This window comes from Arachis ipaensis, chromosome B10, assembly GCF_000816755.2.
Source record: "Arachis ipaensis cultivar K30076 chromosome B10, Araip1.1, whole genome shotgun sequence".
Taxonomy (NCBI): Eukaryota; Viridiplantae; Streptophyta; class Magnoliopsida; order Fabales; family Fabaceae; genus Arachis; species Arachis ipaensis.
In genome coordinates, this window is record NC_029794.2 from 15,811,178 (window position 1) to 15,836,414 (window position 25,237).

The 25,237-nt window shown below is 37.6% G+C and overlaps 1 protein-coding gene across 1 annotated transcript; it reads right to left on the bottom strand.

The window, feature by feature from the left end:
* Positions 22,233-23,003, bottom strand: LOC107620231. Its single transcript, XM_016322425.1, has one exon. It carries the CDS (start codon positions 23,001-23,003, stop codon positions 22,233-22,235), a length of 771 nt encoding a protein of 256 aa, XP_016177911.1.

The following is a 25,237-nucleotide window of genomic DNA, read 5'->3' on the forward strand; positions in this document are numbered from 1 at the left end:
TGGATAAATTTTTTAAATTTTTTAATTTTAAAGTTAATTATTTTGAAATATGAAATAATTATTTATTATTATTTTTATCTTTTTATTTTGAAATAAAAATCTTTATCATTGAAATAGATTTGTTATTGAAATGTTCTATTTTTAACAGAGGTCTTGCCTACTACTCCCCAGGCGAGTGAGTTACATTTTTGCATCCTGGACGCCATTCTCCCTTACTTGAGGGAGGCTGGGTTTAGCGATACGGTGCAGCTCAGGGACGTTGTTTTTGACAACTCCCTGCTTATTGCATTTGTGGAGTGGTGGCGTCCAGAGACCCACACTTTCCACTTACCTTGGGGTGAGTGCACCATCACCCTGCAGGACGCTGCGTACCGCCTTGGGTTACGCACTCATGGAGAGTCAGTGTGTGGGTGCTTGCGTGATTTCCACACATGGTACCAACACCCGACCTGGGAGTGGGTAAAGGAGCTACTTAGTACCAGACCTCCTCATGCTCAGTAGTAGGGTGCGCAGAGGAAATAGTCATTCTCTATCAATGTGCTTCGGAACCGAGTCTGTCATATGTTAGTTACTACAGATGTAGCCACCCTCTGACAGTACACGAGATGTTACATTCTGTTGCTGATCGGGGGTTACCTGATGACCGACAAATCAAACAATCAGGTTCATATCGGGTGGCTACCATTATTGGATGACTTCGAAAGATGCCGTGGTATATCATGGGGATCTACTGTACTTGTATGGACATACCACTCCTTATGATTTGCAGTACATCGAGATACCACCGACATTGCTGGATGCACCCGCTTCTCGTCTCGTGGATCTACTACAGATTTTCTCAGTGGTATCCACCTGAGAGACAGGTTGATAGGCATGGCCCAGCAGAGTAGGGATTAGTTTAAGTAGCGAGTCCTTCAATGGCGTCTTATGTTAGACCGGTTACAATTGGATGAGGCACGTGAAAGTATTTAGTTAATTGTCTCTAAAACATTATCAACTTCCAACGTAATGAATTGAAAATGAGAGTTGTGTGACAAATTATTTTGCAGTTCCTATAGACATCGTACGACGACCCAACCATGCAGGCCATCTGTCCCAACTGGTTGAGAGAGGAGACATAGTGGAGGATATGGATGAGTGTTGTTCTCCTTGTCTGCTTCAACATCGTTGAGTTTTACCATGCTGACCAGGTGAAACGCCAATTCGGTGGCGAGCAACCGGTGCCTGGAGACCTGGTCAATGTCGACCAGTTCCTGACCACCATAGGACGGGGCGAGGACGTGTGGTGGCCCATTCGTCATCGGCAGCGGTATGATGGATGGAGGACTCGATTTCAGGAAGGCCACAGGATCTCTATTCAGCCATTCACTGACTACCGGCCTTTGCAGGAGTATTGGGACTTGTTCCAGCATACTTGCCGCATCAGACATTTGTCAGGCCAGGACATGCTTGATGATCCCAGGCTCTTTACTCTCCCAGATGACGTGCAACCTACCGCTAGTCAGCCTAGGAACGTGGGTCATCTTGGACAAAATTCGAGTGGCCAGATCTACCATCACCAACATCACCAACCTCCGCATAAAGCTCAATGACTTGTTTTACCATGATTCTCCCGTGGATATCAAACATGAGGCGCACATGCTCATCGCCATGGAGGCAAAATAGACGAAACCAAAAAACTCTATTTTTCATCAGTGCTAGCAACCTATACCTAACTCTCCCAACTTCTTTTTGTCCCGTTAGCACCGACGTGAGTCAATATTAGACTCTTTAGCTCAAACAAAGAATTTACTCTCTGAGTATGCAACAGAATAGAATTATCATACTTGAATATAACTCCAGTGTCACTGTTTCTTATGTGACAGTTGGGATACACACTTACAACCATATATCCACACTACCATTAGATATTTTTGCTAAATTTGTGGAAGAAAAAGGAGGAGAAGTAGAAGTGAAATATTTATAGGGAATACAAATGGTTGCAGATCTTTTTATAACTGCTCAAAATTTGTCGTACTTTATCTCATTTACAATGCAAATATCATAACTTTTCCTATATCTTGTTTACACTGTAAATGAAACAAGTGTGTAAACGAGATTTACGCTGTAAAAGAGATATGCGTTGATCCTTCTCTTTCACGTATCACGTGTGTAAACGTGATATGTGCAATGGCAAACATATCTTATCTCGTTTACAGTGTAAACGAGATAAATAATGCAATGTAAATTAGTAAAAACGCTTCAAATTACCTATTTCTGTAACTAAAATATTTATTTTATTTATTAAAAAAATCTCCTAAGTGTGTCCTTGGAAACACAGAAATAAGAAGTAATTGGATTTGTAATTCCATGAGAGGACGAAGGTGATATCAATAGTGGTTGACAGTGAGAAAAGTCGAACAAAATGTTTGAGTTGGGATAGCTAAAAAATTTTCAAAATTTGAATATATGAAAGAATACTTCATGTATAACACATAATATGTTAACCATTGCATAATTAAAAATAGCCCCGTAAGAAGAGTATTTATATTTGTTCTCTTTGCTCTCTCGCATGAGGACTTTTTACTTAAATGAATTAAAAAATTGATTATTTTTTAAATAAAATAAAAAAAGAATTATTATCGAAATACATTTTTTTTGAAGGGCGGAGCGAACCCTAATTCGAGGTAGAATTGGGACAGGTCCCATCAATTTGCATGTAAATTGGCCAACTCCAGCCGATTTAGACCAAAATTTTATTGGCCCCTAATTTTGGCTTTTTTTTTTTTGTCAGAGTGAGAGATTAGGAATTTTGTAACATCATAGATAGATAGGACTTTCAGTATCAGAGTGTGGTTCAAGAACCCTAACCCCTGATTTTGGCTTTAAAATCTGTGTATCCACCCAATTTTGGGCTAGCTCCCCCACTATAAATAACCCCTCTCTTGTTGTCTAGCGTGCATCGCTCCTTTACTTATCCGCTTCTAATTCTCAAACACTCTTATACCTAGATTTTTTACTTCTGATTCTCTTTCATTCAAAATTCTATATCATATTGAGTCACTTTTTTATTAAAATGGTGCAAATACTGTTGCTATCAATTTATTACAATGGAAAAATTGTAAGAGATCATAATGGATCAATCATGTTTAGTTTAACTTAACCTATATTCGTTCATATTTTGGTTGAAGTGGGGTATTTGACAAATCTGAAAAATTTTATTTTTCACATTGTTGGTCAACAACATACAAAATAAGTGAAAAAAATTTATTATATGCGTGCATTCGATGAAAGTAGATGACACATTCTATTACAAAAGGTATTATTGTGCACATCTTTTATGTCTGGGTAGGGTAAGATCCAATAATGGTTTTGTAAATTTAATAGAGGCATTTTGCCTTATTTGACACAGGTACTTGTTACGTTGCAATCGTGACGTTGAGCTGGTTCTGCACTTGTATTCCTGTCATCCATTGATTCTATATTGGAGCTTTTTTATTTTGATTGATCTATGTGAAGGAAGTTATTCTGACATTGGCGATACCGAATCGAGTGGCACTGCAAGAACAAACATGAGAAAGATGATGATTGATCTGAATATACCAATCAAAGATAGCATAGAGGGTTCAAACCTAGATTAGAATGTGCCCCTAGAAGAGTCATTGTAAGCAGATTTAGAAAGTCATGAGAGATCTGCTATTGGAGGAGACCCAATAACTGATCCTTATCAAATTAACCCTATCTCTAATGGTGAGAAGGTAGAGGAAGAACCTGAGGATATACCTAATGATAAGGAAGAAACAATAAACTACTACACTCACTCACAACTTGTATTTGCACTCACTCAACCGTGTATTTATGAAAGGTACGATCATCTAGCTCACTTGGCCTCTTTGAATCTGGATGCAATGAATCAAGAGTGTTCTTTTGATCAAGGAGGGCCAAAAGATGATCCGACAAATGAATTCGAGGTCAGACAACAATTCGAGGACAAGCAGCCTGTTCTTATGGTAGTTAAGATATATAACATCACAAGGAATGTGGAGTATAAGATATTAGAAAGCGACCATCTAAAGTATTATGTACATTGCACTCAGTTTCGAATGGGCTGTTAGTAAAATATGCCCGTGGCTTATCGTCGCAAATAGAAAAAATAGGAAGTGAGAAGATACACTAGGCCTCATTCTTGTCTGCAGACTTCAAAGAGACAAAACCATCTAGGGCTGCACGCGGATCGGATCGGATCGGATATGGCCAAAATTTTGATCCGATCCGCACTAAAATCATCGGATCGGATCGGATCCAATATCCGGAGCTTTAGTGCGGATCGGATCGGATCGGATATCGGATATATCCGCAAAACACAAAAATATTTTTAAAAGCTTATTTTTATTAAAAAATATCAATAAAATTCATTTTTCTATTCTTTTAAATATGTTTACTCTTAAAATAATATTAAACATACTTTTCATAAATAATAAATTAAAATAATACAACATATATGATAATTATTAGTTGAAATAAAACATAAAAAAATATTTATTTATTTATTTCTTTATTTTTGCGGATACGCGGATATGCGGATACCAACACAAAATCCGCAATCCGATCCGATTAGTGTGCGGGTCCGATCCGATCCGAAAGCCTTGCGGATCGGATCCATATCCGCAATTTTCGGATCGGATTCGGATAAATACCGCGGATATGCGGATCGGATCCGATCCATGATCACCCCTAAAACCATCATTGCTTAGACTCTAAGGTCAATCAAACCCAACCATTAGCATAAGAGTTCTACAAAGATTTGTTGAGAATAACTTTGGATACAAAGCATCCTATAGAAAAGGTCTAACTTGCAAAACAATGAATAATTGGTTGAATCGATGGAGATTGAGAGGATCATACAGTGAGCTTTAATTTCAATATGGTTGTTTGCAATGTAGATATATTTACCCAGTATGTAGTTTCAAGTGTAGTTTAAAATGAGGTTATGTTTTGACCTATATCACCTTATTGGGTGCTCCTTCCCTGATAATAGTCCTCCCAGTTACTCAGACAACAACTAACTAACTCTACTAATTCGAAGTCCCAATTGAAAGGAGACGTCCTGCAAGGTAATAGTCATCTCCCCGCACGACATGTGGAAAGTGTGAGTCTTCGGTAGGAGTGTTCAAATTCAAACTGATCCAAATTAAACTGCTCATCCAATCCAATCCAAATCGAAAACTGATTAAAACCATAGTAATTTGGATTTGATTGGATTCTATTTTTGGCAAATCGCATGGATTGGATCAAATTTCGGATCTACTTCTTAAAACTGATCCTAGCCAATCCAAACGGTATCATGTGCTATAATATTATTATTATAATTTTATTTATAATATGTTCAATTTGTTATACATTTTTATATTATTCATGTATTATTATTATTTAGTGAATATTTTATGTTCAAAATGATATTTATTTATTTATTTTAACTAACTTATAATTTTATTTCTATTGTTATGTTATTGTTGATTTTTCAAGATATTGTTGAGATTGGTTATATTATTATTGGTTATTTAAAATTTGATGTTGAGACTTGTTATGTATATTTAAATTTTTAATTTACAAAATCGCAAATCCAATCCAATTAAAAACGCTTAAAATTGGATTGGATTTTCTAAAAAAAACCATCCATTTCAAACTGCACTGCAAGTAAAATTAGTGTTAAAATTGGATAAATTTTTAACTCAAAATCGATATAAACCGCATTGCAAACACCCTTGGTCTCCGAACGCTACCTCTCAAGTAAGACTGATGCCAACACATAGTCATGATCAAACTGATGCATATAGGCAAAGTGTTCTAGTCCGATTTTTCTAAGAAGTGGCCTGACAAGCTCACTCGGACGTATGCCTTTATATCATCTATTCCGTAGAACTCTGGTCAGCTAAAAAAAAATAAATACTACATACTTAATCACACTTAATACACAATTACACTCAATAATATAGATTTATTTACCAATTGTTGAAGTCTACCTGCAATATCTTCTTCCATATTTAACCTGTATAAAATATCCTCGTACCCAACTTACAACTCTAATTTCATCTCTGCAATCTAAGTACTACTGCAAAAATATAAAAAAAATAAGTGACATAATTTCTTAATTAAATTTGATAATATATCATGCCAAAAATTCAAATTTAAATAGCATTATACTAAAATAAAGTCTATCAAAATTTAAAGTAAATTATAAATTATAGAGAGTAAAAATAAAAGAGTGAGAAATGTGTGTTGAGGTAAAAATGAGGTGTTGTCTTTTTTTTAGTGGGGTATTATATTAAAATTTGATAGGTTTTTATCGATTTTATTTTTGTACAAAATTGAGTCTTGTTCTCTTGATTCTTATTGTAAATCAGTGATCTCTCCCTTAATTTCTACCAAAATTGAGTTCGACCCACTCGTTTCGATACCAGCAAAAAAAAAATCTTCATTTTATTTGTTTTGAGAAATAAATATTTTGTTTATTTATTTCAAAAAAAATCTCATGCATGAAGTCGTCAATAATAAACATATCTGCAAAAACTTTAAATATTTCTGTTTCAATGTAAACTAATAATATATTGGTAAAGAATTTATCTTCTATTTGTAATGCAATCTTGTCTTAATTATCTTTATGGATAAAAATACTCTCTTTGTTATAACAATAACATAACCTCTCTAAAAAAAATAACTATCTAAAAAAATAACTACGGTAAGTTGTAATCGATTAACAAAACAATATACATAATATACATATACTAGAGAGCGCACTTCATATTACATCTTTAAGAGTCAAAGGGGATAATATCCTTACCATATATAAGATCAAAGAATTAATATAATATGAATATCATTGTTATTAACAAATCTCAACTCAGAGTCATTTATTCTTTTTTATTCATCATGAATTTTACCTACAATTATACAAAACTCAGAATTTTTAGGTATTTTTTAATTTTCTTTAAAATAATGTGAAAAATATGGATTTTTTATTTAAATAAATAAAATAAATATTTTGATTACTGAAATAAAAAATTATAAAAAATATTACCGAAATCCATTCCTCGAGCTTATCTCGTTCATAGTGCAAACGAGATAAACTTACACGTATCTCGTTTACACTATAAATGAAGTAAGACAAGTGCGTGTGATATGGCTATATCTCGTTTACAGTGTAAACGAGATACGTGCAAGTTTATCTCGTTTACACTGTAAACGAGATACGTGTTAAATTAGTGTGTTTATAGTGTAAACGAGATACATTGAGACAAATTTTTTACTGCTATAAAACGATGTGCAACCCTTGATATTTTCCACATATAATTCATATCTTCTTTTCTCCCATTTTTCTTATAAAAAGTATGCAAAAATGTCCATTAATAGTGGATATGTAGTTGTCTGTGTGTACCCCAATTGTCGTATGAGAAACAGCAACAATGTGATGATATTTGAGTGTGAGAATCCGTTACTATTGCGCACTCAACGCGTAAGTTCGTTGTCCAAGTTAAAAAGTTTCATATTGAGTAACCTTGGCAGCACAGGGAGAAGAGAGATCAAAAGAGTGGAGTATAGGTTGCTAGCATCGTTGGATAATGGAGTTTTCTGGTTTCGACTATTTCGGCTCCTCGGCAACGAGCATGTGCGACTCATGTTCGACATCCATGGGAGAATCATGGAAGAACAAGTGATGAAGCTTTCTGCCGAGGTTGGTGGTGGTGGTTCTATACACTCGACATTTGTGCAGGATGACCCACCTCTCGTACCACTGCCGATTCATGTTGCCAGTCCAGTGGAAGACATGGAGGTGGGTGAGGAAGACTCCAACGAAGAATACGTTGCGGATAGCAACGATAGTGATTCTTCTGAAGATGATGATTAGGAGAAGTTTGTACCAGAGACGCCGGCCGAGACAGTATTGCGCTATGTTTTACCTCCCTCCCACCCGATTCCGGCGCTATCAGATGTACCAAGTGACTATCATACATTAGATCTGGACGCCATGCATGAGAAATCTCCTATTTCCAACACCGGAGAAGAGGATTACTGATCATGGAATTTTGTATCTCTACAATCTTCCTTCGGCAAGTATACCGAATTTTCGTCAAGTAAAAACTCACAAAGAGTGAGGTCGAATCCCACAGAGATTGATAGATTGAGCAATTTTAGTCAATTGGATATTCTAGCAAAGCATTAATGGGTGTTGATTGTAGGAATTTAAATGGTAGGAAAGGTAAATGAACTTGAAAGTAAATGACTGAAATTAAAGTGCAAAAATGTAAAGTGCTTGGAATGTAAATTGTGTAAAGTAAATGACTAGAAATTAAAAGGGGATGGGGTTGATGAGCATAAAAGTAAACAGAGTAAAAGAATGGGTAGATGTGAATAGGGAGGATCATTGGGTTTAGAAGATATTGAATACTCTAGATCAACACATTCTCATCTCTTCCTCAATCATGCAACTCATTGATCTCTTGGCAATCATGAGTGATTGAACCCCAATTCCTTAGTAATTCAATCTCTCTAAACTTGAACAATTGCCAATTTCTTGATCTAATTGCTCATGAGAAGAGATGAAGCTTGGTCACTGATTATACCACACACCTTTCTAGATCAAAGTATCAGGAGGATTATATGTCATTATATCCGACCAACCCCCAATCTAGTCTAGCATGAGAAAGAATTTCTAGCATGATTCCATTATTCCTCTTCCAAGAAAATTGAATAATTGAATGAAGAACGAAATCTTTCAAGTAAATCAAAGAGAGATAAAGAGAAGAAGAAAACAAGAATTGTTATTGATCCATCAAATTACAATAGAACTCTCTCCCCCAATGAAGTGGGGTTTAGTTGGTCATAGCTCAAGAAAAACCTAAAAGAGAAATAAAGTGCATGAAAGTAAATCTAAACTAATTACAAGTAAGAAAATGTAAAGTGGATTAGAATGTGTAAAGTGCTCAAGCTAGCTTCCGATCCCTATTTCAGTTCAAAACTTCTTCTATTTATAAGCTTCCCAAGTCTTTACTTTGATGTACTTCCCTTTTAGGCTTCTGGGCTTGGCATCCTGGCATTTTGAACTGGCGCTCTTTGCTGAACTTGAAAAGGGAGTGCCAGTTATTGTGCATATGCATCAGGGGTTGTGTGCACACACCCTTGTAAAATTAGCCCATGTGTGTACGCATCAGGGGTTGTGCCTATGCACAGATCCCTAAAATTTCTTAAAGGCATTTGCTTGTGAAGCGCTCTCTGGATAGCGCTGGAGAAGAACGTGGACACTCCCAGGAGACACTACGTTTGCCAGAGAGTGCCCCCTGAGAGCGTGACTTGATGCTGGCGCTCTCTAGCAAGTTGGCTGGAGAGCGCCCCCTGAGAACGTGACACCATATTGCTGAGGCTTGAATTGGCATTCTTGGGAGCATTTGAGGGAGAGCGTGGCCTTGAAGTTGTGACAAAGGTATCAAGGTGCTGTCAAGGGGGTGTCAAGTATAGGGAGTGAGTGGCGTTCTCCATGAAGTTGGCTGGAGAACGCCAGTGGGGAACGTTGGTACAAGGGACATAGGAATGAGGCTTGACAAGGTGGCGTTCTCCATGAAGTTGGCTGGAGAATGCCAGTGGGGAGCGTGGGTACAAGTTTGGTGAGGTTGTCATGGCCTTGAGGGTGTGGTGAAAGTGGTGTTCTACATAAAGTTGGCTGGAGAATGCCAGTAGAGAACGTGGGCATAGTTTGGTGAGGTGTGGCAAGGTTGGTGGGGTTGACATGGCCTTGAGGTCTTGACATGATCATCTAAGGTTGGTGTTCTCCATGAAGTTGGTATGAGAATGCCAGTGAAGAATTTTGCTAAGGCTGGTGTTCTCCATGAAGTTGGCAGCAGAACGCCAATTTTGAGGCTTATTGCTGGGGCTGGCGTTCTCATTGAAGTTTGCAGAAGAATGCCAGTGGAGAGTGCCAGTTTTGAGATGCTGAGTGCTCTTGGGAGAGCTTAATTTCTTGCTCCTCCCGGGCCTTATATCTCTGCTTCAGCTTCCCCTGTCAGAAACCAAAGAAGGTGTATCGAAGATTGGAGTTCATAGTCATGCAAAACCTTTTTTAAAATGCCATGAAGATTACTTGATTGACTTGCCTAATTCATGCATTGAATGCTCTCAAATACTCATGATTTCACTCTACTTTTTATGCATGAAGATATGCAACAATCTTGAACATAAATGCTTACTTATTGCCTAAGAATGCATGAAACTAAGTCCTAAACTAGCTAAAAATAGCTTGTAAAACTAGCTACGATGCCTAGGCATCACAACGCCAAACTTAGATCTTGTTTGTTCTCAAGCAAGTGATAAAGCATAAGAAAAGAAATGAAAGCCTAAAGAATTATAAGTTCTTATTGAGAAACTTTCAATCCTAGTTCATGGGGTTTTGCATGCATGACTTCTTAAGGTTCATAGTCTTATTGGCTTCTAGGCTATGACATCCTCTTAGGTATTAACTTTGTTGCCTTCTATGAGACTCTTTATTCTTTGATCCTTAACTTAAACTTTTTGTTTTCCTTTCTTTTTGATAGAAGCTTATTGCTTTATTGAGGCTAAGTGCTCTGTGTTAAGGCAATTTTTTATGATAAGCTTTCAGTCAACACTCCCGAACCTGTTGGTTCAAGGTGCTAGGTGTTGAAGCACCCCTGAGGACTTACTTGCTCAAGCCTCTCCTTAACACATATATACCACAGGCACATGACTTATAATTCACTTTTAAGACATTGGTGCCTAGCACCTCTTTGGGTTGCTTAATGCTTTGTAACAAAGTTGCTCTTGATAGTGGACTTTTGGTTGATAATCCCGGGTTAGTTAACCCAAGTTACTAGGTGATAAAGCACCCCTTAGAACCTAATCATCCAAGCATATCTTTGTACAGTAGCATCACAGGCATGTATCTAAGAGTTCAAGCTATTGGTGCCTAGCCTTATTGATTGCTCTCTTTTACTTCATTCTTTTTCATTTTCTTTCTTTTACATGGATCTTTTTATTCACATATGTCTCATAAAATGCATATCAAGCTTATACCTAAGGAGATATTCCAACCTTCAACCTTATTTGTGAACCAACTAGATAATTCAGCATATACCACCACACATCCTAGGACTTTATTCATCTTCCACAAAGTTGGACTTTACTCTTTCCTTTTTCATAACATTTTATTTTATTAAACTTTGGGGAATTAAGCATACATTTAAGATAAGGTGCAGTGACATAGGTACATTAACTAGCAAGCCAAAGTGAACATGTAGGAAAACATAATGCAATGAACTTTAATGAAAATTGACTTATGAAATAAATGTGGAGGCATGTTCTGTTTCATACATGCACTTTCTTATTAAAACCTAATGAAGAAGGAACTTCACCACCTTTTATTCCTTGTTTTTCTTGGTGGTTTTTGCTTGCTTCCCCTTCTTCTTTCTCTCTTCTCCTTCTTGGTTTGCTGCTTGTGGGTTATCCTCTTGCTGGTTGCTTGCAGCTCCTTTATCTTTTTGTAATTCGACTAGCCTCTTCCAAAATTTAGCATCTTCCATCTTCTTTCTTACTTCTTCTTTATAACTGTTCACCCTTTGTATTTCATGCGCTTCGAGCTCACCATAAACTTGCTCAACAGGCTTGATTTTTGGATTCAAGGAGGGTAATAAGTAGCATAGGTAATTGATCTTCGCTTGAGTTCTCACATCATACTCAAGCCGGTTCCTATGCCTTCCTTCATTGAGAACTTTGAACTCATTGAATGCCTTCATGTGAGCAATTTGGCGTTGGTTGAGCTCTTGCATGCACTTCTATTGTTTGGTTTGCTTTTGAGCCACCTGGTTGATGGACTCATGGAGTTGGGAGTATTGCTCTTTTTGCTGTTCCATTAGCTGCATGTGCAACTCCCTCTGTTCGTCCATCATTTGAGACTGAAATTTCTCTGTTGATCCATCATTTGCAGTTGGAAACTCCTTTCCTGATCTTGAGCTTCTAAATACTGCCTTGACATACCGTCAATAGCATTTTGGATCTGGGTCATGTCAAAAGGGGATGGTGCTTGCTCATTGGTTTGGGGCATTTGTTCTTCTTCTTCTTCCTGCTCTTGTACTCTTTTGTTCTTTTTAGACTTCCTTTCTGGATGGAAACTTGAAACCTTGCCCATTCTAACCTTATGAAGAGCGAACTTTTGCGTGGTCTAGAAATTCGCAGATAAATCCTCGTTGCAGGTATAGCTTCTAAACCAACAAAAGTCCTTTCTTACAAATATTTTGGTTGTCACAAGTAACAAACCCCTTTAAAATTGATAACCGAGTATTTAAACCTCGGGTCGTCTTCTCAAGGAATTGCAGGGGAGTATGTTCTTATTATTGGTTATGAGTCTTGTAAATTGGGGGTTTTGAAAGTAAGGAACCAGTATGTTAAATGATAAGAAAAATAAAATAGTAATAATAAAATAAACTCTTGGCAAGGTATTAGAATTGGAAGTCCTATCCTTATCAATTGTGATGAGAATTAGATTTTAATTCCACTTTGTTAACCTTTAACTATGAAGGTAAATCAAGTGGATTAATTAGCTTAATCCTCAGGTCCTAGTCAATTCCTATGGAAAGACTAGAGTTATTGGAGCAACTCCCAATTTCAACCACTGCTTTATTTGATAGCTCAAGCGTTACCAATTACTTAACTCAAGCCAAAAGGGAGAAAATATCTAAATTAAATTAAAAGCATCATATAAATAAAGCAAAGCAATCTTAAATCTGAAATACCTCAAATAATATTAATTAAGAAAATCATAACATGAATGTAGCATATGCCAAATTAAAAAGATAAATAATAATTAAAAGTATATAATAAAAGTAGAAAATAAATAAGAGGAACATTGAACCTGTGATGAAGAAGAAATAATCCTAAATCCTAAAACTAAATCCTAAGAGAGAGGAGAGAGCCTCTCTCTCTAAAAACTACATCTAAAACTAAAATTATGAATTATGAGCTTGTTCTCATGAATGAATAGATTCCTCCACTTTATAGCCTCTAATCTGTATTTTCTGGGCCGAAAACTGGGTCGAAAACAGCCCAGAAGTCGCTGGAGAAGAAATCTGCCACGCTGATTTTCGTCACTGCGATGCGTCCGCGTGAAGCGCGCGTTCGCGTAGCCTAGAATCAGGGAAACTATGACATATTATATATCAAATCGAAGCTCCGGACGTTAGCTTTCCAACACAACTAAAACCGCGTCGTTTGGATTTCTGTAGCTAAAGTTATAGCTGTTTGAGTGTGAAGAGGTCAGGCTGGACAGCTTAGCAATTTCTCCAACTTCTTGTATTCCTCCCACTTTTGCATGCTTTCTTTCCATCCTCTGAGCCATTCCTGCCCTGTAATCTCTGAAATTACTTAACACACATATCAAGGCATCTAATGGTAATAAGAGAGGATTAAACATAGGGAACTTAAGGCCAAAGAAGCATGTTTTCAATCAAAGCACATAATTATGAAGGCAAATGTAAAACCATGCAAATAGTATGAATAAGTGGGTAAAGAGTTGATAAAAACCCCTCAATTGAGTACAAGATAAACTATGAAATAGTAGTTTATCAACCTCCCCACACTTAAACATTAGCATGTCCTCATGCTAAGCTCAAGAGAAGCTATAAGAGAGTGAAGAGGAATGGTAGAATGTATGAAATGCAACCTATCTGTATGAATTCAACTACATGCAAAATGTTTCTACCTACTTGGTTAAAAGTAAATAAGCTCTTCAAGACAAACATAAATCAGATTTCACCAATTCAAATCATATAATAAAAGACAAGTAAACTTGTGAGAAGATAGCTCATAAAAGCAGGGAACATAGAATCAAACATTGAACCCTTATTGGTAGTGTATATCACTCTATTCTCTCAAGTGTATAGGGTAATTCACTCTACTCTTCTCTATTCATGCTTTCTAAAACTTTATTCTTCATCTAACCAATCAAAAAATATTTAGCATATCAATGCACACTTCATGAGGTCTTTTTAGGGTTGTAATGGGGCTGAGGTAAAGGTAAGGATATATGTATGGCCTAGTGAGCTTTATAAAGTGAATCCTTGATTAGTCTAAGATCTCACCTAACATACTTTATATCATTTTAAAATACTTTACCTAGCTACCCAAAATTTTTTTTTTCACTTTTGTATTTCATGCTCAAGTATCAAACTTATTTTTGAATTTTGTCCCATGTGCATTGATTCTTTTTATTTTGCATTTGGGGTAATATTATTTTTCTTCTCTTTTCTTTTCTTCTCCTTTTTTTTGTATCCCCTTATTTAATTACTTAATATATTTTTTTTCTCAATACACATGGTAATTTAATTATTTTGATTTCATATGAGCATGCTTCCCAAATTTTTAAATAACTCATTCAATTCAATTCCTTACTTTTTCATATCATCCCATGTTCCCATAAAATTTTCCACACTTAAATTATACACAATACCTTATCTTAAGCTAACCAAGGATTCAACTTGGGATTTTTATTTTGTTTTTCTGCTTAAGGCTAGTAATGTGGTTTATAGAACAAGAGGGGATTAAAAAAAACTCAAAGGGGCTAACAAGGGTGATTTAAAGGGTAGGCTTATTTGGGATAAGTGAGCTAAACAAATAATGGCCTCAATCATATGCAAGCATGTAAATACACTAAATAATGGACATATAGAATGGAACAAAGCAAAGATTGCAATTATAGAGAAGAAAACACACAAGAATAAAAATTTATGGTTAAATAATGTAACCATGTAAATAAGCTCAAAATCTCACAGGTTGTGTATTCTTTGGCTCAAAAACCATGTTCCAAATACAACTTCAAACAAGTTTTAACATAAAAAATATTTTTCAATTTAAATTAGTGAAAATTTTCAAAAATAGAGTCTTAAAAAGAAATTTATTACTTTAACCAAGTAGTACTTAAATGCAAACAATCAACTACACATGCAATCTATTATGCAATGCAACAATGAACTAATGAAGAAAATAAGACATTGGTGTTGAGAAGAGAATAACTAACCCATGGAGATCGGTATCGACCTCCCCACACTTAAAGATTGCACCGTCCTCGGTGCATGCTGAGATGTGCAGGTGGACGGGTTATTCCAACTGATGCTTTTCTTCAAAGATTGTGCAGATAGACTTGTTTGTCTCCCCTTTTAGAAGTTTCTCCCTTTTTCCGTCTTCGGTGGCCAGCCTGAAAGAAGAGAAAAAGAAGAACAGTAACCCAGAAATAAAGATAAAAAAATAAATAAAATATGGTTGGGTTAATGCCAAATAATGAGGGTCTCAATTACATGGTAGCTACAACATGCAAGTGAGAAAACAGTAGAAGTACATGGCAAATCAAGAGGGCAAAAATTTGCAACAATGGGGAGGAGAGTGCAAGACAATATAAAATAATGTCAATGCAGAATTAATACAAATATCATAAAAGATTAGCATGGACTTAAATAATATTACCCAACAGTGTAAAACAAGTCACTAAGCATCAAAATAATACCAGAAAAGACACAACAGTTGAATATGAACAAGTGACACCAATGGAAAAAATAATAAATTTAGAAAAGAAAAGAAAAATATGCACAAAATTAAAATGCAATGAATGAAATATGCAAATAAATTAAAATAAAATAAAAAGAAAAATAAGAAGAATGAGAAGGGAAAGAAATAAAGTAAGAAAGAAAGAAGAAAAAAGAAAAAAAAAAGATAGAAGAGATTAGAATTAGAAAAGAAAAGATAAGATAATTGGCGCTGATCTGGATAAGTTGTGCGGCACAGGCGACGCGGACGCGTGAGTGACGCGGTCGCGTGGTGCGCGATAAGGTCAGGTGACGCGGACGCGTGGGTCACGCGATCGCATGGCCTGATTTGTGCGATTGGCGCGAGTGCAGCCTCGCATTCGTGCAACTCTCTGTTTGAAACTCTTTTTGCCAATTTTCAGGGTGACACGTTTGCGTGGTGGACGCGATCGCGTGGATGGCCTTATTTCCAATATGACGCGGACGCGTGGGTGACGCGTTTGCGTGGGAGGACTTGAGCTTCTAGCACGAGTCCAGCCCTACTCCAGCACAACTTTCGGCCATGCACCTCTTTTACGTCGATCTGTTGGAGCACGCGTTCGCGTGGGCGACGCGGACGCGTGGGAGGCTATTTTCCAAATGACGCGGCCGCGTGGGTCACGCGGACGCGTGGGCATGTTTGAGCCTAAAGCGCACCTCTAGCCACGCTTTCACGTGACTTTCTATTTACTTTCTTTTCTTCACAACGCACTGGTGACGCGGACGCGTCAGCGACGCTGCCGCGTCGCGTGTGTGATTTTTTTTTTATGCAGAATGCAATGCTAATGTGAATGTTATGCAAAACTCCAGGTTCAATAAAATAAAAGAAAACTTGAAAACAAATAAAACGAAATAATAAATGAAAAAGGAACGATCATACCACGGTGGGTTGTCTCCCACCTAGCACTTTTAGTTAAAGTCCTTAAGTTGGACATTTGGTGAGCTTCCTGTTATGGTGGCTTGTGCTTGAACTCATCTAGGAATCTCCACCAATGTTTGTGATTCCAATGGCCTCCGGGGTCCCAAACTAGGCGCAGAAAGCCTTCAAGTAATTTAAAGTAAGTGACAAGGCCCCAAGAGTGTTGATTGTTAGGCTAAATTCCAGGGTCCTAAACCTTGCTTTTGCACCCGTCTTCTTGTTGATCATCATGATTCCATCCGGGTGGCAGGTAATTGAAATTCTCACCGAGACATCCAAACAACTTCCTAGACCCATTCAGTTGAGCTTTAGACCAACTCTTGCATTTAAACTTTGAGCACACAACCATGTTGAACCTTGCTTGACAACTCCAACCACTAACCATCTTTCTTTTACTCTTAATGCCACAAAGAGCTCTAAGTTGACCATCCGTCTCCAGTAGCCCATATTCAAGTGGAATTAGAAAGCTAAGAGATATGGATTTTACCCACTTGAATCTTGTGAAGGATGATGGCAACTTAGGTGGAGAGGTTTCCAGCAACTTTGGAAAAGTGATATCAAGCTCTACTCCCTTGAGTTCTTCCTTGACAATTTCCACCTCTTTGCAAGCTTCTTCCTCTTCTTTAATCTCCATCTCTTGATCAACTTCTTCAAAGTCTTTAGCCATGATATGCCTTGGAGGTTGTACACCCTCCTCAACATCAATTTCAAACGTCTTTGAAGGAGGCTCGATAACTTGACTTTCCCATGAAGATTTTGTATCTCCTAAATCTTCAACCACTTCTTCCTCTGCAACAATTATGGCTTCCTCCACTTGTTCCAATACAAAGCCATGTTCCTCATTGTCCACCGAAGTTTTTAGTGTCTCCTTCATGCTTTGCTCTTCTTTTGATTCTCCGCATGTAGCCATGGGAGTACTTTGAGTGCTCAGATGTCGGGAAGCTATTATATTTACTACCTCGGTTAAGGCAGTAGTGAGTTCCAGTACACTCCTTTGCATCTTCGCTTGCCCTTGAAGAATAACACGAAGTCTGTCATCCATTGGAGGTTGGGGTGGATATGAGGGTTCATTGGTTGGGAGAGAGGGTTCATAATAGGAAGGTGGTTCATCTTGATAATGATAAGGAGATGGTGTATATTGAGGTGGTGGTTCATGAGAGTAGTTGTGTTGGAATGGGGGTGGTTCTGTGTATGGTTCATTTGGCTCATAAGGTGGTTGGTATGGTGGATGCGGGTTAGGGTCATATGGAGGTGAATGGTGGTAGTTGGCTTGTGAGTGTGGTGGTTCAAAGTTGTGTTGAGGAGGTTCATAGGCATATGATGGGGGTCCATCATATCTATCATCTTGGTATGCCCCCTGGAATGGCTCTTGACTATAGTAATTTGGTGGATGTTGATTGTCACGGAAGGGTCCACCATAACTATTGTCTTGGTATGCATCGTGAAATGGTCTTTTTCTGTGGTACTGTGGAAGGTGTTGTTGCCGGAAGGGTTGAACAGATCCTCGTGGCTCCTTCTATCTCTGATTGTTTTGACCTTGATGCATGTTCCTGTTATAATTTCCATTCTTTGCAACAACATTGGAACCAAACTCAAAGCGAGAGGGGTGAGAACTCATAATAGCAAATAAAAATTAAAAACGAAAATAAAAATAAATTTAAATTAAAAGGTTATTTAAATTTTTAAATTTGAATTTTTTGAAATTTGATTTTTGAAATAAGATAAGATAAGATAAAAATTTTAAAATAAAAATCTGAATTTTTTTAAATGCAAATTTCGAAAATTCAATTAAAAATAAAGAGAAAAGATATTTTTGAATTAAATGAGGAAAGAGAAAAACAATAAAATGACACCAAACTTAAAATTTTTAGATCAAAATGAAGAAAACAACTAAGAACAACTTGAAGATCAAGATGAACACGAAGAACAAATTTTTGAAAAAAATTTTTAATAACTAAACAAAAACCAATAACCTCTTAATTTACGAAAAAGAAAAAATAAAAACAAAAATAAAAATAAATAAACAAGCAAAAAGCAAATATTTACAATAACTAATAATAAGGCACACGTTTGTAATTCCCCGACAACGGCGCCATTTTGAAGAGCGAACTTTTGCGTGGTCTAGAAATTCGCAGATAAATCCTCGTTGCAGGTATAGCTTCTAAACTAACAAAAGTCCTTTCTTACAAATATTTTGGTTGTCACAAGTAACAAACCCCTTTAAAATTGATAACTGAGTATTTAAACCTCGGGTCGTCTTCTCAAGGAATTGCAGGGGAGTATGTTCTTATTATTAGTTATGAGTCTTGTAAATTGGGGGTTTTGAAAGTAAGGAACCAGTATGTTAAATGATAAGAAAAATAAAATAGTAATAATAAAATAAACTCTTGGCAAGGTATTAGAATTGGAAATCCTATCCTTATCAATTGTGATGAGAATTGGATTTTAATCCTACTTTGTTAACCTCTAACTATGAAGGTAAATCAAGTGGATTAATTAGCTTAATCCTCAGGTCCTAGTCAATTCCTATGGAAAGACTAGAGTTATTGGAGCAACTCCCAATTTCAACCACTGCTTTATTTGACAGCTCAAGCGTTACCAATTACTTAACCCAAGCCAAAAGGGAGAAAATATCTAAATTAAATTAAAAGCATCAATATAAATAAAGCAAATCAATCTTAAATCTGAAATACCTCAAATAATATTAATTAAGAAAATCATAACATGAATGTAGCATAAGCCAAATTGAAAAGATAAATAATAATTAAAAGTATATAATAAAAGTAGAAAATAAATAAGAGGAACATTGAACCTGTGATAAAGAAGAAATAATCCTAAATTCTAAAACTAAATCCTAAGAGAGAGGAGAGAGCCTCTCTCTCTAAAAACTACATCTAAAACTAAAATTATGAATTATGAGCTTGTTCTCATGAATGAATGGATTTCCCAACTTTATAGCTTCTAGTCTGTGTTTTCTGGGCCGAAAACTGGGTCGAAAACAGCCCAGAAATCGCTGGAGAAGAAATCTGCCACGCTGATTTTTGTCACTGCAATGCATCCACGTGAAGTGCGCGTTCGCGTCACTTAGCGTCAAAGAAACTATGGTATATTATATATCAAATCGAAGCCCCAGACGTTAGCTTTCCAACGCAACTAGAACTGCGTCGTTTGGATCTCTATAGCTAAAGTTATAGCTGTTTGAGTGCGAAGAGGTCAGGCTGGACAGCTTAGCAATTTCTCCAACTTCTTGTATTCCTCCCACTTTTGCATGCTTTCTTTCCATCCTCTGAGCCATTCCTGCCCTGTAATCTATGAAATCACTTAACACACATATCAAGACATCTAATGGTAATAAGAGAGGATTAAACATAGGGAACTTAAGGCCAAAGAAGCATGTTTTCAATCAAAGCACATAATTAGGAAGGCAAATATAAAACCATGCAAATAGTATGAATAAGTGGGTAAAGAGTTGATAAAAACCCCTCAATTGAGTACAAGATAAACCATGAAATAGTAGTTTATCAACTTATCTATGGACTTAGAAATTGGCACCTAAAGGTTTTTCCTATCTTCGAATTGGACCGCTGACCTCTCACATAGACGATGAATGATGCTTGGGTGTCCGAGTCTAGCTCCTTCGTCATTTTTCTTAGATATATCTTGAATGCTTGCGGCTACGATTTCAGGCACATCAATTGCTCGTCCCTTCATGATACAATGTACCATGATGGCCCTATTGATGGTGACCTCAGATGTGTTTGAGGTGGGGTTGATTAACCTCCTAACGAACTCATACCACCCTTTCACCTCAGAAATAAGATCACCTCTTCTTAGTTGTCTCGGTCTTCCCTTGGAGTTTCTTTTCCAGTCTGTGCCTATCATGCAAATATCGCTTGCCACATCCTCGAGCTGTGGGTCATGATGAAGCCTCTCTTCATAACTTGCTTGCTCAAAGGCTCTTGGTTTGATCTTAAGAGCCTTCCTTATTGACTTTGGACTAAAATCCACTTCCACCCCTCTTACGTAGCTCTTGAAGGGTTGATCATCCTCATTTTCTCTTACGGCATTGGCATAAAATTTTTGGACCATCCTCAAGCTTACCCATGTTGGTGGATCACAAAGGACTTCCCACCTTCTTTTATGAATCTCTTCACTCATTGCAGGGAAGTCATTTTCTAGCTTGAAGATGGCTTCAGGTACTGCCTCCTTCTTAATCATCCACCCAGTGAATTGGAGTTGGTGAAAGTGGGATTTGAATCTTTCCTCGTCAAACTTGGGTTGTTCCATTACTTGTTTCCCTTTCTTGTTCTTTATGTGAGAAGAAGAGGCCATGAGGTTGAGTTTAGTGAAGCAATGTATCAAGTAAGTAAGGGGTGTCAATTGAGGTGAAGATGCAAAAGGGGAAAAGAAGATGGCTGGATAAAGCGTGGAAGTAATAGCTTAGGATATGAAGCCAAAGGAGTAGAATGTGAGAACAAGAGATTAAAGTATGAAAGCTAGAAGTGAAATATAAAGCTAAGGGAAGTGAGTTCGGTTAGGAAAGGGGTTGTGTATTTATAAGTGGAATATTGGTGCTAATGGAAGGTGGTGATAGGTATTGTGTTGATCAAATGGTGTGCATGTTGTGGGAATTGGAGACAAGGATTGGGGATGAGTATGGTTGGAGTTGTTGAATTCGGTCATAAAGAGAAAAATAGGACAACAGAAACTAGCCAATGCGTGTAAGTGGCTCTTCCCAAAGAGCAAGATTCAAGGACATGTGGCTAGTTCCTTTAAATGCTCCAAACCTCTAGCTCCTTAGCATAAAGTGACCGAACTCCTTGCTAGCATGGTCACCTCCATCAGTCTCTTCTTCAAGATTCCCTTTTCAAAAAAAAGACCCGAAAAAAATTTTAAATTAATGGCGGCAAAACATAAAAATATTTTTTTTTACTATCTTTCAAAATTCATAAAAAAAACTAATTGTTTTCACATGATTCAAGATCTATTGACTCCAAATACTTATGTATATAACATACATGGAACACCAAACTTAGTGTTTGGTTATGTGCTCTAAAAATGTTAATCAGACTCCTAAGATATACATATTCAAGGTTTTTTTTTTCTCTATCTTAGGGTGCCTTGAGCACACCAAACTTGATGTTCACCATATGCTTCATACAAATTTTCAATGAGATTCTTGTCATTTTAAATTTTCTTAGTCTTGAATCATAATGAGAACTACTCTATTGCTAACTACCAATGCATCAACTCAAAGGATATAAAACATAAGTTGCCTCCCATGAAGCGCTTCTTTAATGTCACTAGCTTGACGGTTGTCCCTTGTTAGGGGGGATGATAATGTCTCGGATCTTCTCCTCTCATAGTGAATTTTCTTTTAGTTCCTTCCCTGATGATCTTCACATGTTCCAATGAGAGAACCTTGTTTATTGTGTATACTTCAGGGAGTTGAGAGGGTATTACAGCAAATTGAAGTGGTATTGTTGGTTGGTGGCTCAGGATTACGTTGTCCCCTAGTGAAAAATTTTCAGTGGAAATTTTCTTATTTCTCCAACCTTTTGGCACCTTCTTCTTGAGATTCTTCTCTTCAGATAATGCTTCTTTGTTTGTGTTTTTGCTGTCAGGAGGACCCTTGTTGATTATCTCATATGGGGGTTGTGGCCCTAGCTCTTCCTTGATTCTTCCAGCTTGTTACACCACTTATGCTTCCTTTTTCTCTATCAAGGTGAATTCAGAGGCTCTGATTTTGATTCTTTGGTTGCTCCCTTTGCTTCTCCAGAATCAATCTTTATGCATTTCTTCTCTTGAGGGATGTTAGTCATGGTCTTGAAGATATGGAAAACTAGCTGCTCATCATGTATTCTTAGCATCAATTTCTCCCTTTCAACATATATTAGTGCTCTAGCTGTAGCTAGGAATGGTCTTCCGAGAATGATGGGATAAAGGTGGTTCTCTTCCATATCAAGAATGACAAAGTCTGTAGGGAGAAAGTATTTTCCTAACTTCACCAACACATTTTCTATAACTCCGAGTGCTTGTTTGCAAGATTTGTCAGCCAATTGAAGGACTATTTTTGTAGGCTTCAACTCATTAATCTGAAGCTTCTTCATGAGGGATAGGGGCATCAGATTTATACTTTCTCCAAGGTCGCAGAATCCTCTATCAATCATCATATCACCTATGGTGCAAGGGATATGGAAGCTTCCTGGATCCTTTTTCTTTGTTGGTAAGTCCCTTTGAATGAGAGCACAGCATTCCTTGGTCATCACCACTGTTTGTCCTCCTTTTAAGGGACTTTTTCTGGACAGCAACTCCTTCATGAACTTGATGTATAGTGGCATTTGTTGGAGAGCTTCAATGAAGGAGATGTTAATATGGAGTGATTTGAATATATCTAGGAATCTAGAGTATTTCTTCTCCTTGGTGCTTCCCTTGAGCCTTTGAGGATATGGGACTTTTGGCATATAAGGTCTCAGGGTTTCCTTTTCCATTGAATCATGGCTGCTCCCTTCGTGTTTTAACTCTTCCAATGCCTTATTTGAAGCTTCTTTGTTCTATTCTTCTTACTTGGTGGTCTCTTCCTCCAAAATCTCCTAACTCATAAGTGTAATGACTTTACACTTTTCTCTGGGATTAGCCATAGTGTCACTAGGGAAGGTGTGAGTAGGCATGGGGATCTGTTTGGAGAGGTATCCAACTTGTGCCTCAAGTTTTTTTATGGCAGCCCCTTGGTTTTGCATGTTGGATCTCACTTCTTCCTTGAATGCATTTGTGTCCTTTGATTCTTCCAAAAGTTTTCCAAGCAAGTTTTCTATTCTTGAGAGTTTATCCTCAGAGGGAGGATGTGATGATGGGTTGGGAATTGGAAGTTGGGGATGGTTGTTTTGTGGTTGGTAGTGGGATTGGAAAGTAGTATTATGTGAGCTTTGGTATGGTCTGTGATTGGAGGATTGGTGGTTAGGATTGTTGTAGTGGTTGAGATTTTGTGGTCTGTGATCTTAAGTCTGATTTTGCTGGTTTTCCCACTCAAAGTTTGGGTGGTTCTTCCATCCAGGGTTATAAGTCTTGGCATGAGGATCATAAGGTTGTCTAGATAAATTGCCCACATAATTTGCTTGTTCCCAGTCATATTCCTCCTCTGGGTTGCCTCCTTCTTGAACTGGTGGCAATCATGAGTGATTAAACCCCAATTCCTTGGCAAATTAATCTTTCTAAACTTGAACAATTACCAATTTCTTGATCTAATTGCTCATGAGAAGAGATGAAGATTGGTCACTGATTATACCATACACCTTTCTAGATCAAAGCATCAGGAAGATTATATGTCACTATATCCGACCAACCCCTAATCTAGTCTAGCATGAGAAAGAATTTCTAGCATGATTCCATTATTCCTCTTCCAAGGTTCAAATGGAATCCATGTATATTCAATCTCTTTTCCAAGACAATTGAATAATTGAATGAAGAACGAAATCTTTCAAGCAAATCAAAGAGAGATGAAGAGAAGAAGAAAACAAGAATTGCTATTGATCCATCAAATTACAATAGAACTCCCTCCCCCAATGAAGTGGGGTTTAGTTGGTCATAGCTCAAGAAAAACCTAAAAGATAAATAAAGTGCATGAAAGTAAATCTAAACTAATTACAAGTAAGAAAATGTAAAGTGGATTAGAATGTGTAATGTGCTCAAGCTAGCTTTCTATCCCCATTTCAGTTCAAAACTTCTTCTATTTATAAGCTTCCTAAGTCTTTACTTTGATGTACTTCCCTTTTGGGCTTCTGGGCTTGGCATCCTGGCGTTCTAAACTGGCGCTCTTTGCTGAACTTGAAAAGTGAGCGCCAGTTGTTGTGCGTACGCATCAGGGGTTGTGCGTATGCACAGATCCCAAAATCTTCTTTAAATTTTATCGAAGGCATTTTCTTGTGAAGCACTCTCTGGAGAGCGTCGGAGAAGAACGTGGACACTCCCAGGAGAATGCTACGTTTGCCAGAGAGTGCCCCCTGAAAGCGTGACTTGATGCTGGTGCTTTCTAGCAAGTTGGCTGGAGAGCGCCCCCTGAGAACATGACACCATCATGCTGAGGCTTGAACTAGCGTTTTTGGGAGCACTTGAGGGAGAGTGTGGCCTTGAGGTTGTGACAAAGGTGTCAAGGTTTTGTCAAGGGGGTGTCAAGTATGGGGAGTGAGTGGCGTTCTCCAAAAACTTTGCTGGAGAACTTTGGAGAGAGCGTGGAAAGTGGCATTCTCCATGAAGTTGGCTGGAAAACACCAGTGAAAAACGTCGGTACAAGAGACATAGGAATGAGGCTTGGCAAAGTTGCGTTCTCCATGAAGTTCGCTGGAGAATGCCAGTGGGAGCGTGGGTACAAGTTTGGTGAGGTTGTCATGGTCTTGAGGGTGTGGTGAAAGTGGTGTTATCCATAAAGTTGGCTGGAGAACGTCAGTAGAGAACGTGGGCATAGTTTGGTGAGGTGTGGCAAGGTTGGTGGGGTTGACATGGCCTTGAGGTCTTGACATGATCATCTAAGGTTGGCGTTAGGGGTGAAAAAAGGTCAGGCGGCCTGTCAGGGGCCTACAGCCTGCCCTATATTTTGCCTGACCTGGCCTGGCCTGTTATAAAAGAGGCACAGGCTCAGGCTCTTTTAAAAGCTTTAATATGTTAATAGGTCAGGCCCAGGCTTACTAATTAGCCTTATTGGCCTGTCAGGCCTGCCTGGGCCTGTTAA

Excerpts from the sequence above, each read along its gene's own strand:
- LOC107620231 (XM_016322425.1), bottom strand. The coding sequence starts at position 23,003 with ATGGAAAAGGAAACCCTGAGACCTTATATGCCAAAAGTCCCATATCCT.